General features: G+C 55.6%; 4 protein-coding genes across 4 annotated transcripts; 3 read left to right on the top strand and 1 right to left on the bottom strand.

Annotated features, from left to right (window-relative positions):
- Positions 1 to 54: 54 nt before the first annotated feature.
- On the top strand, positions 55 to 3325 carry N657DRAFT_600860 (uncharacterized protein). The gene is made up of 2 exons (XM_062790089.1): positions 55 to 1248; positions 1298 to 3325. Exons 1-2 carry the CDS (start codon positions 416 to 418, stop codon positions 3027 to 3029), a joined length of 2565 nt encoding a protein of 854 aa, XP_062645459.1. The 5' UTR covers positions 55 to 415; the 3' UTR covers positions 3030 to 3325.
- Positions 3326 to 4829: 1504 nt separating this feature from the next.
- N657DRAFT_665440 (FAD/NAD(P)-binding domain-containing protein) lies at positions 4830 to 9138 on the top strand (the record flags this gene model as incomplete). Its single annotated transcript, XM_062795289.1, has 8 exons — positions 4830 to 4911; positions 5023 to 5487; positions 5568 to 6126; positions 6200 to 6718; positions 6784 to 7022; positions 7078 to 7338; positions 7390 to 8581; positions 8679 to 9138. The coding sequence occupies 8 exons, from the start codon at positions 4830 to 4832 to the stop codon at positions 9073 to 9075; spliced, it is 3714 nt and encodes a 1237-aa protein (XP_062645458.1). The 3' UTR covers positions 9076 to 9138.
- A 742-nt stretch (positions 9139 to 9880) lies between these two features.
- Positions 9881 to 12547, bottom strand: N657DRAFT_600853 (uncharacterized protein). Its single transcript, XM_062790088.1, has 5 exons — positions 12489 to 12547; positions 12027 to 12426; positions 11609 to 11727; positions 11320 to 11534; positions 9881 to 11241 (listed from the first exon to the last, which is right to left on the bottom strand). The coding sequence occupies exons 2-5, from the start codon at positions 12351 to 12353 to the stop codon at positions 10292 to 10294; spliced, it is 1611 nt and encodes a 536-aa protein (XP_062645457.1). The 5' UTR covers positions 12354 to 12426; positions 12489 to 12547; the 3' UTR covers positions 9881 to 10291.
- Positions 12548 to 13315: 768 nt separating this feature from the next.
- N657DRAFT_623143 (uncharacterized protein) lies at positions 13316 to 14699 on the top strand (the record flags this gene model as incomplete). The annotated part of the gene is made up of 2 exons (XM_062790675.1): positions 13316 to 13864; positions 14129 to 14699. Exons 1-2 carry the CDS (start codon positions 13578 to 13580, stop codon positions 14697 to 14699), a joined length of 858 nt encoding a protein of 285 aa, XP_062645456.1. The 5' UTR covers positions 13316 to 13577.
- Between the last annotated feature and the right edge of the window lie 747 nt (positions 14700 to 15446).

Raw genomic sequence — 15446 nt, 5'->3', positions numbered from 1 at the left:
ACCCTGCCCGTGTCCTTCGGCTCCTTCCTGCCATCATCACCTCAAGCTTGAAATGTCGAAATCATGGGATTGGTATCCACCATGCTGCCGGCCTGTTTCTATTCTCAGTGCCCGGGCCAGCCAGACACGCGTGGCTAAGCAAACTCGGGCCGGTTCGGTGCTGTCAAGTAGCACCACAGAATAATTTCCCGCGAAAGATCTGTGCACCCTCGCACTCACCTCGGGTCGCAGCCATGGCGGCCGTTTCTGTGCGACCAACATATCCCCATGACATGCATCTGCCCCTCCGCTTCGCATGCCGCGCCTTATTGCCAGTTCTGAGCCCTGGTCTCCCACATGATCACCAACAAACACTCCCACTGCCCTGAATGATAAACCAGGCCACCCATGCCTCTCTCAACCTCTCGCCGCCGCCATGGAACGACAATTCTCGGGGCAGACTCAGCCGATTTATCATGAGACGTACTCGCGACAGCAGACGACGGGAAATGCCGGTTGGAACCCGATCGCGGCAACACCAGATATTGACTCTCCCTTGTCATCGCCGCAACGCTCGCGGGTCTCATTCGCGCCCCTGAGATCGCCAACCCAGGACGCGTCCGGCCTGGACACTCCTTCGAGTGTGGGCCTAGGCATTGGGCCCATTGACCATGGTGCGCAGTTTCCAGGGTACCATCCGGTTGTCTCGCGGGACTCCTTCCAGCAGGACAGTGACAGTCTGCCAACCACTCCAAGTCCTCCGCAGGCGAACAACTGGTCAAAATCCACCATCGCGCCGCGCGAGTGCGCCCTCGACGGCCAAGATGGAGCTCCATACTACTACCCCAGCCCGTATGGAGGCCCATCGCCGCCCGGCGGCCCTGGGAATCCTCGCTTCGCTCAGTTGACCGATTCGACAGGATGGAAGATGATCTATGGGGGTTGGTCGATGTATATCCTGTTCTCTCTGGGGTTTGCATTTGCGGTCGGTCATCACGTCTTCTACAACAGCCTTCACGGGAAGCCTGCCGATGACCAGATCGGCATGATACGCTTCGGCGGTCTTTTGTCGTATGCGGCCAAGGCGTCGTTGGTGGCCGCGGTCGTCTTTGCCTACCGGCAGCAGATCTGGGTGACCGTCATCAACAATGTGCTGCAGCTGAGGACCATCGACAGCCTCTTTGCCGCCGTGGACGAGCCACAGGCATTGTGGAGCTGGGAGCTTTTCAAGAAGGCCCGCATCGCCGTGTGCTTGGCTGTTTTGGCTTGGTCAGTGTCCCTCCACAGCCTTCTCGTTGCGGCTCCCTGACCACCGTAGGTTATTCCCCCTTACCGTCATCTTGACCCCGGCCACCCTCACCGTGGCCCCGCTCACCGAAGTCAGAGACGATCGCTGCCATGGCGTCCGCACGCTCAACTTCGATGGAGAGAAGAAGAAGAACTGGAGACGAGTGGACCGGCTCAACGGCTACCGGGGAATTTCGCTCTCGCTGTGGAACTCGACAGTCCCGGAGTCGATGGGTCTGGTCGACACACCCTTCAACGAGACCTTTTTTGACTACTGGACAGGCAGCAGCGCACCGGTCGAGTTAGTGACCGCCCAGAGTGCACTAACTGGCACAGTCATCCCAAGACGAAATGTCGCTCTGGAAGCTTGTGGTGCCGGCTGGAATTGCAGTTATGAGGTCTCCTTCATGGCCCCTGGGTACAAATGCTCCGAGTTAGCAAGGGGGCAGAAGCTCGACGAGGACGATCTCAAGCGGCAGGGTGTGCCGTTCAACGCCGGCGAATTGGCACCAAACGGCGACTGGGCGTATATAGCTGAGACCAATGTTGGCGAGTACTTTAACGAACAGGTCGAGGTGCTCCCTGGCGGCGCTCCCAAGATGAAACCTCCTTATCCCAAACATCTTGGCGCCCTCAGGACCGAGCCGGTGCTGTGGGTTGGCTATTCCACCCTCACCAGACCGGGAAGACCGCCCGAGAACCGTGATGCCCCCGGGTGGAACACGGATTTTGAGGCCGTTGTCTTCCGGTGCGAGCACTACTTGACTAACTACACTGTCCGATTCAACCACACCTTTTCCGAGCAGGTCACCACCGTTCTCAGGAGAGACCATCTCTATCCCATCATCAACACGACCGTTGTCCCGGGCAAGAACGCCAAAGATGGCACCAAGGATAACACCACAGCCGTCCCTGAATCTAACTACATCCTCCCCATCGACATCGAAACCTACCGTGTCACAGCCGCCTACCACTCCCTCGGGCAGCGCATGCGCGCCTTCATCAACGGCAAGATCAGGTTCTCGCCCTACGTCCAGATTGAGACCCAAGCCTCCAGCACGCCCCTGATCGACTTCGAAACGTACCTCCCCAGCGCGAACCTCATGTCCGAGATGCAGCACTTTTACGAAAACATCACGCTGTCCCTGCTCTCGAACCCGCAATTCGTCATCGTCGCCTGGGCCGCCCAACCCGACCGGCGAAGCGGCATCTCCAACGACACCGTGACGGCCGACCCGGCCCTGTCGTACCCGTGCACCAAGACGCGCGTGGCCAACGCGTACGTCTACAACCGCCGCGACCTGTGGATCGCCTATGCCGTCGCCATCGGCGCGGGCTTGTTTGCCGTCGTGTTGGGGTCGGCCGCGCTGAGCCAGAACAATTTCCATGTGCGCGACGTGCATGTGTCAAGCATCGTCGCTGCGACGCGGGCGCCCTGTCTCGAGGACCTGCCGTGGAAGGCGAGCAGGTGGGGCGAGGTGCCGCGCGAGATCCTTGAGACCAAGCTGGGTTATGGTGTGGTCTCGGAATCGGGACCTAACGGGACGCCTGCCGCGGTGGCGAGTGGTATGGTGTCTGGTATGTGGATGGCTGGGGTCGGCAGTCCGCCCCTGGTGGTTGGCGGGAAGGTGTATTATGGGTTTGCGCCGAAGGAGGTGTTGGAAAGGACGAGGGTGGCGACGTTTGGGCCGGGGAAGATGAGGAAGAGGATGAGTGCTTTTAGTTTTAGGACTTGGGAACAGAGTTACGGGTCGGGTAGCTAGACTGAGTATTTGTACATGGGGGGTCCGAAAGGGTGCATTTGAAAGGCTGGTGTCTGGTGAGGGAATGAGTTTTGGAATGCATTGCTGCGTGGTTTTGTAACGTGTGCTGCCACGCTAGTTCGGTGCATCATTGGGTTTGATATCGCTTTACTGACTGCAGCGTGCAGTAGCATTGACTGGGATTAAATCCAATACCTTGAAAGCACACCTAGTCAATAGTCGCTGTGGGATGCGAGGGCTGGCTAACCATCTGGGCTCATATGATTCTTTACGATTTACCTAACGTTAGTTAATCCTAGTCAAACTCTTGATTGAATTCAGTTCCGAGCCCTCGCTCCTGATCGTGGTTGGTCCGTACTACTCAAGGTGCTGTATCTACGTAGTTAGAGGTGAACCAGTCCAAATAGCTGCTCAGTGCTGACTGGACCCGTGCTAGTCTCATATCCAGGCAACAGACGGCTGGACTTAATCTATAGCAGGGCAAAGATCCACTGTCGTGATTGATTTAGTTGATGGAGTAACTAAGTGGCTGAGTTTGCCTAACCTACCTTAGTACCGGTGTGTTAGCCGTTGACGTGGTCTTCTCTGTAGCCGACTGGAGGCATGTGAGCAAGCACGAGGATATGGAGACTGGCTCCGGCGGGGCGTAGAGTCCAGAACTGTACAGAGATGCTCCGTACAGTTAAGACCACTGGGGGTAGGGCTCACTATGCATTGCAGTATGCACCGTTTGGCGGAAAACTGCCAGCTGTAAAAGCTCCAGACTCGTCTAAAGAGCATAGAAACCGCTGAAAGATGCCAAAATAAGCAACGGCAATATCCGTCGACGTGGGGTTAATGATAAGTGACCTCGGAAGATGGCTTCGGATGTCATCAACGATCGGCTGGTTGCATGAGACAGTCTGGATATGGCTTAGTGTCTCTCAGCCAACTACGTCAAATCAAGTTAGGGTTGATTTCTTTGTGAAAATGCAAAATGAGATGGACATGTGAAAGCGAACGGTCTTGGTCCTATAGGTAGCTTCAAAACGGACGCGACCATTGATACAATGATGCAATGATTAGGCCATCTGCATTCACATGCCTCCATGATCAAGTTGCATGACGTTGTAATTGAACGAGAACGTACATCACTCAGAATTGTGCTCGGGGAAGCACACGGATACCCTACCTACTTCATGCTCGGCCCGAGTACTTGTACAATCCAGCCCTGGTTGGTATGATAGCGTGGAACATACAGGTGAAAAAAGAATGGACGAATGGAAGAGATACGGGAGAATCCAAGAACGAATGTAAGAAACAATGAAGGAAAGAAAGATCAAGAAGGAGATATTACTGAGAGATATGATAAGACGTATGAGAACAGGAGAAGAAAGGTAACAAGAACAAAAATGCTGAAACACAGAAGACGGACCTGAATTGGCAGCGAAAGAAAGCGAAACCACAAAACACTGCAAATGCTCGTTCCGTGCTAACACATAATCTCAAGGTCTTTTTGTACCTTAGCTTATTGGATGAGATAGCGCATAGCGGCCAGAACCAACTTGGAATCCGTCTATAACATACGGTGATGTCGACTCCCGATCGGACACTATCGAACCCTTCATAACTTGAGTCTCCTTGATGGAATTTGAAGCAGCCTGCAGTTAACATATCAAATTTTACCTCAGGTACCTTACTCTTCTAGATACTACTTCAGTGGTCCATTAATAACGGATCAGCCCCTACACTTCACACTTTTGGCACCTGCCAGGCTGCCAGTGTAGATATCTCAAGACGATCACCATCAACACCGCCGCCATGGACGGAGCAAGCGAAGCCGAGAGCCACACCGGCTCAACACTGGCCCCAGAGTTAGATGGCGCCGCTGGGGTGGGCTACGGTTCTGATGGCGCACCCTACCAAGAGCGAGGAGCAAACTGGAATAGAGCCCGCCCCCCCTGGGATAACTCCCAGGCGAACGATGAAAACGGCATCCCCCGCAGCGGCCCAGCCCCTTCATCACGCCGTTCCCACGGCCCATACCCCCGTCTCTCTCGCCCCGTCGAGCTGATGCGGCCGTCGTACGACGTCGTGGTCATAGGCTCCGGGTACGGCGGGGGAGTGGCCGCCAGCCGGATGGCACGCGGCCGACAGAGCGTCTGCGTGCTGGAACGCGGCAAGGAGCGATGGCCCGGTGAGTTCCCCGAGACGCTCCCGGACGCGATGAGGGAGCTGCGCGTCAGCGGCGAGTTCGCTCCGGGGGACAGACGGAGCGTCCCCGGTAAGCTCGTCGACACTGGGAACCCAACCGGGTTGTATCACTTTGCCGTGGGGGACGGGCAGAATGTGTACATGGCCAATGGGCTCGGGGGCACGAGTTTGGTGAATGCGAACGTGTTCTTGGAGCCGCATCCGGACGTGCACAAGATGGATGTGTGGCCCGAGGAGCTGAGGGGAAAGGAGAAATGGACGAGATGTGAGTGTCTTTGAACCCCTCTGTGTGTTTCTGGCTTTGTGAAGACTCTTAAGTCAAGTCTGACGCGCACCCCTCTCAAGACTACGACCGCGCCAAGGAGGTTCTTGAGCCAACCGTGTACCCGGAAAGCTTCCCAGAACTGCTTAAGACCAGCATGCTCAAGGAGCAGGCGAAGCAGATGAGTTGCGGGGACAAGTTCCGGCTGGTTCCCCAAACCACCCGCTTCGAAGACGGACCCAACAGCACAGGCGTCGTCATGCATGCGTCGACCTTGACCGGCATGGACGCCACTGGGATCAATGATGGCAGCAAGTCGACTACTCTGGTGACGTACATCAGCGACGCGTGGAACTGGGGAGCCGAAATCTTCTGCGAGTGCGAGGTGCGCCAAGTGGCCAAGGCCCCTGAGGGCCGGAAAGGGTACATTGTCTACTTTACATGGCGCTCGGGCAAGCGAGACCACTTCATGCCGACTTTCTATGACGACTTGATGTGGGTGCACGCGAAGAAGCTCGTCTTCTTCGGCGCTGGAAGTCTCGGGACGACCGAGATCCTGCTGCGCAGCAAGCGGTTTGGTCTCGATATCAGCAACGAAGTCGGGACCGAGATGAGTGGGAATGGAGATATGCTGGGCTTTGGGCAAGTTCACTTCTCACTGCAGAACTCACATCAACGTCACCAAGCCGGCTAATAACCCGTCTGCCCGGGACAGTTACAACACAGATCGCCCTGTGAATTGCATTGGAAACCCTCGCCCGAACCCAAACCGCCCCGTCGGACCGTGTATCACTGCGTTTATTGATCAACGAGACCAGGACAGGACCCTGGACGGATTCGTCGTCGAAGATTGTGCCGTGCCGTTTGCTCTCGCCCCCATCATGGTTCCCATTTTGGAGTACCTACCAAACCCGAAGCGCCGTTTCTACCGCCCGCTCCAGGCGGTAGCGAAGTATGCGTCACGACTAAGGGGCAAAGTCTTCGGGCCATACTTCGTTCGGGGCAGCGTACAAAACACCGCGGCCTACCTGATTATGTCGCACGACAGCAGCCAGGGCACCCTCACGCTCAGGGAAAACACGCCCGTGCTCTCGTACTCGGGGGTAGGCCGCTCCGAGTCCGTGTCTAGGATCCATGGATTCCTGGAAACCATGACGGAAAAAGTCGGCGGCATGTTTGTTGCCAACCCCGTTTGGACCCTCTTTGGCAAACACGAGATTACGGTTCACCCCATGTAGGTTGCCTCTCCAGTTTAAGAGTGCAACGACAGAACGCATTTCTGACTGATACATCCCACAGGGGTGGAGCACGCATCAGCCCAGGCGGCACGGGCAAAGATGGCGTGACAAACCACAAGGGTCAGGTATTCAAGGGCGATGGGGCTGAAGTGCATGAAGGCCTAGTGGTCTGTGACGCCTCCAACCTGCCAGCGGCCCTGGGCGTGAACCCGTTTGCTACGATCACTGCACTCGCGGAACGGTCTGTCGAACTCGCTGCCGAGGACCAACACATTTCCATAAATTACGGCACCAAGAACGGTAATCTTCAACGAGATGATCCGTGGAAGACGAACTGCTGATGATGGAGATACAGGGATCTTGAATTTGTTCGACAGCCCCAAGTATCCCGTGACCACGAATGAACATGAAGACCAAGGCATTGACCGGCTGGCGAATGTGATTGCCAAGGCCAAGGACAGCGCGAAGGCCGGAGTAGAGTTCACCGAGGTCATGTCCGGATTCATTCACGCAGGGGGCGAGGTGGAAGACTTCGAAGACGCCGCGAAAAAAGCCCGCAGCTACGGCGAAGCCGCGCGCTTCTTCCTTACCGTGAAATCATGGGACGTCTCGGAATGTGAGTTCTCCAGCTCTGCTGCCATGGAGAGTTAGCGCTGAGGTCATGAAGTGGTCAATAGCAGTCTCCATCCAGCCAACCTGACCGGAACCTTCGCCTGCAGCAGTCTTGGAGGGACGTTCCTCGTCCAGCGAGGTACCTTCCGGGTGTTCCATCACGACTCGAGAGAGCCCGACACCACAAACCTGACGTATGACTTCGACATGGTGTCAACGAGCGGCAGGAAGCTGCATTTCTACGGCTACAAGACCGTCAACCCGGCGGCCTTCCTTGCTCCGGTGCGCATCTGGCAGCAGACGAGTACGCTGTATGTCACAATCAGGGACCGCAGCGACACGGCAGAGGACCGTCGCGGCGAGGTCGTCGGGCGCGGCATGCTGCACGTTCAGCCGGCCGATTTCTTGAAGGGTCTCACGACCTTCCAAGCAAGCGGGCCGTCCTCCTGGGCAAGGCTTAGATCTGTGGCAAGCTATGTCGGCTTCTTTACCAAGCAACTTGCCGTTCCCTTCCTCGCCCCGCTCGGCCGGCTCCAGTGGCCAGGCGCGCGGATAGCCGAAACATACCTGGCGACACCTCCGTCCCAATCCATGCGCGTAGTGGCAGCCGACGGGGTCGAGTCGACGATGCTCATGTGGGACCCAGCCGTGCCAAAGAGCGCCGGTGGGCAGCAACCAAGTGCGCCGGCACCCATCATCCTCTTCATCCCGGGAGCGGCAACCGACCACACCATTTTCGCCCTGCCTACCATCGAAAAGAACGCCGTCGACTACTTCCGTGAGGCCGGTTACCGAGTATACTGTGTCACGCACCGCGTCGGCCGCACCCCCGTGGCCCGGAAAGGATACACGCCCTACGACGCGCGTCGAGACATTCGCGCTGCGCTGGAACACATCCGCAAGACGCAAGGCGGAGAAAAGATTTATGTGGTTGCGCACTGCGCCGGCTCATCAGCCCTCGCCTGCGGTCTCCTCGACGGCACGATTCCCGGAAAATGGATCCGGGGAATTACTTGCTCCATGGTCTTCATGAATCCCAAGTTCGGTTTCGTCAACCACCTGCTCTCCAATCTTCCGGTGACGTTATACAGCAAACTTGTCAGCCCGTGGTGGGACTGCACCAGCGACCGCAATGACACGTACCTGCAGCGGCTGATCAATCAGCTCCTGCGCTTCTACCCCGTGGGCGACCCGCGCGAGACGTGCAGGTCTGTCGTCTGCCACAGGAGCGAGTTAGTTTTTGGCCGGTAAGTAATCTTCCCGTCCTAACCAACCGTCTTGACACTCCCACGGAGTGAGGGGCACACCCAGCTAACCCCAGTCCCGCCGGGGGCCCGCCCACAGCCTCTGGACACACAAAAACCTCAACTCGGAGACGCACGAGCGTCTGGAGCACTTCCTCGGGGGCACCTCGATGAACTCGCTCGAGTGGCTCATGCGCGCGGGACGCGTCGAGTGCGTGACGACCAACAAGGGCGAGAACCTCGCGACGCCCGAGAACATTGAACGGCTGAGGGGCATCCCGATCCTGTTCCTGTCTGGCACGGGCAACCGAGTCTACACTGCCGAGAACACCGACAAGTCTTACTCGATCCTGTGCAACGCCCACGGCAAGCACTTGTACGACCGCAAGGTGTTCCCGGACAAGGGCCACTTGGATGCCTGGATGAGCCCCACCGCTTACCGGGATGTGTACCCGACTGTTCGGCAGCATGTTGAGTGGGTTATGAAGAATCTGTAGATTCGGCGAGGATGGAGATAAGGTTGCTCGGAAAGTGCAAAGTGCTCAGATTGTAAAGGTAGCTTGCTTGTATCTGTGGTTCCTTCACTGTAATACACGCCAGTACAGTACCAATGTTCCATCAATCTGCAACCATGGCCACATTTTTTTCCCACATTGCAGGCTAACGTAACCTATTACCTGTTCGGCCATATACGCTGCTTGACCACTCAGTTCCCAAGCAAAGCACAACAAACAGCACGACAACCAGTGCGGCATCAACTCATTCAATTCAAGCCCAGGTAGCACCAAATATGTATCATTCGAACCACTCAATCAGCGAAAACAAATATCCCTATCATTACCCTCCCCAAAGGCCACATCGTCCTTAAGGACTACCCTCTCTTCGAACCCCTATAGTATAGCGCTCTGATCCACTAAAATATAGTGGAACTCGAAGGTCGGCCTTCGCTCTGCTGGTGTGGCGGCGGCTCGGGGTCGTTCTTCCTGTTGGGAATCGTGACTGTGATGTCGATAGGAGCTGAAAAGTGGTGTTCGGGAAAAGTTGAGAAAGTTGTGTTGCTCTAGGAGAGATGTTCTGATGGTGTTGGAGAGTCGCGGTACCCTGAAACGCTTGTTGCTGAAACTCACCAAAGGATGGATGGAATTTATTTCGCCCGGAGGCGCGAAGCCTAAAGGGCCTTAACTCACCAAAGGCACTATATTGATCACTTCGATCTCCACGAGTGTCACGAGGCCCCAGTTTTTAAGCGCATTACTCGTCGGGGCTTCGAAATCGCCGATCCGACTATAATATTGAAATTATTTGCAGCTTCGGTATCTGGCCATCTCAGCAACTTCCCGTCGATTTGCAGTGATTATCGCGTTTCTATTCTACTCCGTCCACACCTCAGTAATCAAGGTAGTTGCTCTGCGCGTGTGGTAGTTGCCGATCAGCACCACCACTGTTGGCTGCGACAGACAGCTACCGCGGATTACATCGACCGGCGACAGGCCAATACTTGAGTCTCTTGCAACATCGCTGGCGACATGGTAGCTATATATTTTTTTTCTCGCATCTGTGATGACACGCCAATTTCTTCTGCGCAACTTTCACGCCATTTGACGCCATTTCCTGCAGTGCCGATTACCTACCAAGGAGTACCAACGACGACGACCACGACGATAAGGAGGGCATTGCTTTGTACAACATATCCATTCCACCATGTTTTCATGCTCAAACGGTAGCCGACTTGGTTGAATTCTTGCTTGGCTGGGGATTCGTGTCTCCCTTCTGCCAAGAGACGAGATCATGGTACCCATATGTCTGAGGAATCATCGGACTGTTGAGCTTCGCCGCCTCGGACGGCGGCGGCCGCCGGGGCGGGCGGACAAACTTCCACGCTGACTTGGTGGCGTCGACCGCCCACCTGAAGACGCCCTTCTTTGCACGGGCGGCAGCCGCTGCCTGTTTGTCATCCCCGTCCCTTTGCCACTTTACCAGCTGCTCGGTGATTCTGATGAACAAGCGCTCCCACATTCCGATGTGCTCTTCGGGCAGCTCCTGCTCGATGCCGTCTTTGGTGCGCTTCCATACCCAGTACGATCGCGGCTCCGGGAGCTGGCACAGCTTGCCTTCGTGCGGCTGCTCCACCTTGACGAGGGGATTCTCGTCCGTCCCGGCCGCGGTGTCGGAGGGGAGCACGCCGTCGTAGTAAGGCGTGACAGGACCGCGGAGGCTGTAGTAGGCGGCCTCCGCGATGGAGTCGTGGCCTTTCCGTATCTGGATGGCGGGGCCATCGCGCCGCTCGAGGCGGTAGCCCCTCTCGGTCAGGGCGCGGCATGTCCAGGGGCCGGCGTCGTCCAGGTTTAAGCCACCGTATAGGTACCGAATACGGACGCAGGGATGCACGAGCTCGTTAGGGTTGACGAGCTTCTCGCGCTTGTCATCGACATAATCGCCGGGTGTGCGTGTCGGGTAGTCCGTGGTGCCCCGAGTGAGCATGCGATAGGGCGCGGCGATGTAAGACCAGATCTTGTCGGGGACGGCTGTGAGGCCGGTTGGGTTGCGGATAAGGCCCAGCGCCCAGTGGCGTGCTCTGGCCTTGGGATGCATGGAATAAAAGATGCGGCTCATTTCTGTCTCGCTGAACTCGACCCCGATGGAAGTGAGTTGGTCGGCCATCCCTGTATTAACTCCGGTTAGCCCTGGCCGGTGCACTGTGCAGTAAGCTTCGAAGGCTGTGGATAACGGCGCCTACATACATGCAAGGGCAATGGTGGCAATCTGCTGGTCCTCCCAGCCTCCACCGACATTGCCGTGGTTGCCAGGGAACCAAACCTGGCGCAGCCGAGTATTGTTGTTGCCTCGTTTTCCCCACAGGGTGCAGTTAAACACCTGCCGCCACTCATCTAGAGCCATCGCGTGGAACGCGTAGTTGACCCCGCGATGGACATTGGGGTTTAGGAATCGGATCTGTCTGTCGGATCAGCGCTTGCTCCCAATATCTCACGGGATCGAGGACGCGCCTCTCGACCTCTACGGCGGTGCCACAAAGGGAGAAGGCGTGGGATGCCCAAGCTCCCCACCGTGTCCCACACGCAGACAGCCTGGACATGGCCCGCGATAGGCTCCCAGTGCTTCCTCCGTTGTGTACATAACAACATCAGATACTGCATAGCGCACGGTTAGCTTGGTTCGTGACATACGGAGACGCTTTATAAGGGAGAGGCGATCGAACCTTGTCGAGCATCTTTCTATACTCATCAGCCATATCATTAAGCCTATCCTCTCCTTTCAATCGTGCCATCTTCTCGTACAGTGCCTTCTTTTTGGCACTGAGATCCAGCGCCACCTTCTCGTCGGGCACCACGTTGGCCACCTCATCAGTCCCATCGCGCTGAGCCTGCTTCCCCCTGCCTGCGGCTTCGAGTCTCGCGATTTTTTTTGCATTCTCCAGAGTGAAGCCCACGAGGTGCTTGTTTTCGTCGAATGCCTGCCTGTTCCATTTGTGCCAAGTCCTATAGTCGTCGTAGATGTGTGGGAACTGGTCAAGGCCTGCGCCGTTGAGGAATCCGAGGGAGCAGACCATTTGAGCGACGGAGCGGGCCGTGAAGGCGCCACGTGAGAAGCCGATCAGGATGATTTCGTCCCCGAAGCTATAGTTGTCGCAGATGAAGCGGTACGACTCGGCAATGTCCCGGACAATGCCGCCGCCCGTAGCCCCCTCAACGATACGCGCTACCCTGGACGACTCTGTACTGCCGACGCCTGGGTGATAGTAAACCACCTGTGGCATGCCCAAGCAGTCCTTCCGCGCAAAGGCTGAGGAGAGCCGGCTGACGTTGGTCGGGGGGTTGGTTGCAACATTGCTGTGAGTTTTGTCAGATACTAGAAAGATAGCAGAGTCCTGGATTTGAACTTGTGGTCCCACCTATTATTCCATGTTCCATCGCAGCAGACGATGAGACGCTTCCTGATGGCAGCTCTGCCCGGCCTCAAGCTGCCGTCGGAGTCCAGCACATCTGCATGGTGGGCACAGCTAACTTGTACAGGAGCCATGTCGCTAATGCCGCTCACATTGAGAAGGTGTACGGGGACCTCAACATCGGTCCTACTTTAGGCGTTATATCCGTAGAATATGGCGGTCCAGACGTGCTCTGCACCCGCCAGAGTCTGGCTCCCTACCCACTATTTACTAGACTCCGACTCTGTATCTGCAATGCTGATTACTGATATGCAACTCAGTGATGGTCCCTAACTGGTTGTCTAGTTACTGAGGTTGTGTTGTCTGATATTTGGGACGATGACGGCGATGACGAGAGACTCTCGTCAGTCCCGTCGTTCACGGTTGATGCGTTGGTCCGGGTATCGGTGACGCTGCACGATGGTCAACGTCAGTGCAATGATCGATTTCGTCAAACAGTCGACACTCGATCGATCGAGAACTTGCGCGTGCTGCGGCCACAGCACGGCAGCGAAACAGGCACTAGCTAGAAAAGTCTTGAGAAATTAACCGTCAAAGTCCCACAATGGGATTGGCAAAGCGTAGAGGCTATCAGATGTTACCTTAGGTTTGCAAGCTACCCACTTGAGGTAGTCAATGGTCTCTTTCATTAGTGGTTGTCTGTTCAATGATTGATCCCACGCTGGCCTACCTTACAGATACCAGTCGGCCGCGAGCATTTGTATCGACGCAGGGTCGGTTGCCGACCGTTGTTAGTCCGTTGGTGAACCGGCGGACTGCTCAGCATTACGGTACCCTAATGTTATATGGACTAGTTAATGGTTACGGAGGACAGGCCCGGGCCGTGGTTGGGCCAGTGGCATAGGAATAGCCCTGTCCCCTCTGCAGCTGGCTGATACATGTAGGCTACGCCATGCTTCCACCGTTCTGTCTGCTGAGCCATCGACCAAGCGCGTGGCAGTCAACCGTCAATTGCTGATTACCGGGTGCCAACCTCCAGAAAATCCATCTCAGTAACGCTTGGTTGTTTTTGAAATACATCACACAACCCACGACATGGCCGAGTATCTGAATCGGTACGCCCATCTGATCCGCTATGCAGACTTGGCTTACAGGAATTCTGATGGCGCCGAGTTCCGGGCTCTGGCGTGGGAACTGGGCTGCAATGATGTTGAAGGAGGGCATCGCAAGATCGAGATTCAATTGCCGAGCTTCCGCTCCGCGCTCAGATTTCTCACCGTCAATACCCATGTACATCTGGGACAGAATGACGATACACTCGTCCTCGTGTTCAGAGGCACCGACTGGCCCTCGGCCATGATCGACTTCTTCAACCCACAGAAGTGGTGGGGGTTTGCCAGCAATACCTGGACCAATCTCGCGTTCGGTTTGTCTGGGGACATCAACTGGCTCCCTCGCAACTACGTCGAGAAGAGACCCATACTTGTCCACGAAGGCTTTTTGTATGCTTTCAACGATCTTCTATCCGACGACAAGCTTGAGCAAAGCATTCATTGGCTCGTCAAAGATGGGGAACCAACCAAGATTGAGGTCTGCGGCCACAGTCTGGGTGCCGCGCTGGCTACCCTCTGCGCAGCGTGGTGCAGAATCAAGTGGCCCAACGCAGACATTACCTGCGTCACTCTCGGATCGCCCCGCGTCGGCAATGAGGCTTTTGGCAGCCTTTTTAAGGACACCAAGACCTTCCGCATCATGATGGACGCCGACCCGATCCCCACCGTCCCGGACCGACGCACCCAGGCTATACCGACCGTAATCCCGGCCAGCCACCAGCGCGGAATGCCGCCCGCCGACCGGAGGTACCGCCATGTTGGCACTCCAATCGTGCTGCGGACGCGCTACCGCGAAGCCGATTATGGGGTCGAGCGTCGCGATGTCGAAAGAGAGGAAGCCGAACCTGAGCTCGGCTGGATCGACTGGTTGTGGATTCTTGTTTATTGGCCTATAAGAATTCTGGAGATGCTGTCGGAGATGCGAAGGAGTCACGCGTCTGGCGCGTACGTGACGGCCGTACAGCGGATCAAGGAGAAGGCGGGCAGCAAGGCATTGAAGGCAGATGGTGCGTCCCAGATCTGGTCCCCCACTTTTTTCCATAATGGACCTCTCAGGCTAAGAGTGACGCTAGGGGTCCGAAAATCGTCGAGGGATGGGGAATGAAATTGGGGTTGGTGTTGGAATTGTTCTGGGGCATCGTGTGGTTGGTTGCCAGTGGCGGTCATTGACAACTGGAAGGATGGCATTGAACTTGGACAATCGCAGGTGAGCTTACGTTCGTGCGTAAAAGACGCGGGCAATCGGAGTGGAGGATAAGACCCGAATTCAAGATACCGTTAGCTGTCTGGGTATTTCCTGGTACTGTATGTTAAATTTCCTACGGCGGGGGTTTTGAAGGGAACTTTTAACCTAGGGTTGCGAATTTTCGGAAAAATGTCTGACTATAGAAAATGAAAACAGAGCCTTGAAAGTTGACTTCCATATATTTTAGCATCTCCTATTAACGTATTTTATATGCAAATGACCTATATAGAAGAGTAACTCGCCTTATCAGATTTCAGTTAAGCTGTATGCAAAAAACTATTGAAAGATTGTCAGAGGCTCTTACTAAATTCTTAGGTATTTTTATGTAACTAACGTTAGCTCATAACGATGTGGTAAAGTGGGGTTCCAAAAGTCTGTTACCATCCCATCCTGAATCCCCAACCACTCAAATTACCCAGCGCTGGTACTTCTGACTTAACAAATCATAACTTAGTATACAAAAATCCAGGTAAGAACCTAGCTAGTACATCTTGTAGCCCTGATTCCAATTACTAATACTTAGTGTACCAGCCCCTAGCTTTTTTGACTGCAGCCAGCCGACGTGGGACTGAATCAATCAGACGGTCGATGTCAGCCTGATCAATC

The sequence above is a fragment of the Parathielavia appendiculata genome, assembly GCF_033297405.1.
Source record: "Parathielavia appendiculata strain CBS 731.68 unplaced genomic scaffold N657scaffold_11, whole genome shotgun sequence".
NCBI lineage: Eukaryota > Fungi > Ascomycota > Sordariomycetes > Sordariales > Chaetomiaceae > Parathielavia > Parathielavia appendiculata.
Note: the sequence above shows the minus strand (reverse complement) of the source record. Positions and strands in the feature narration are given on the sequence as shown.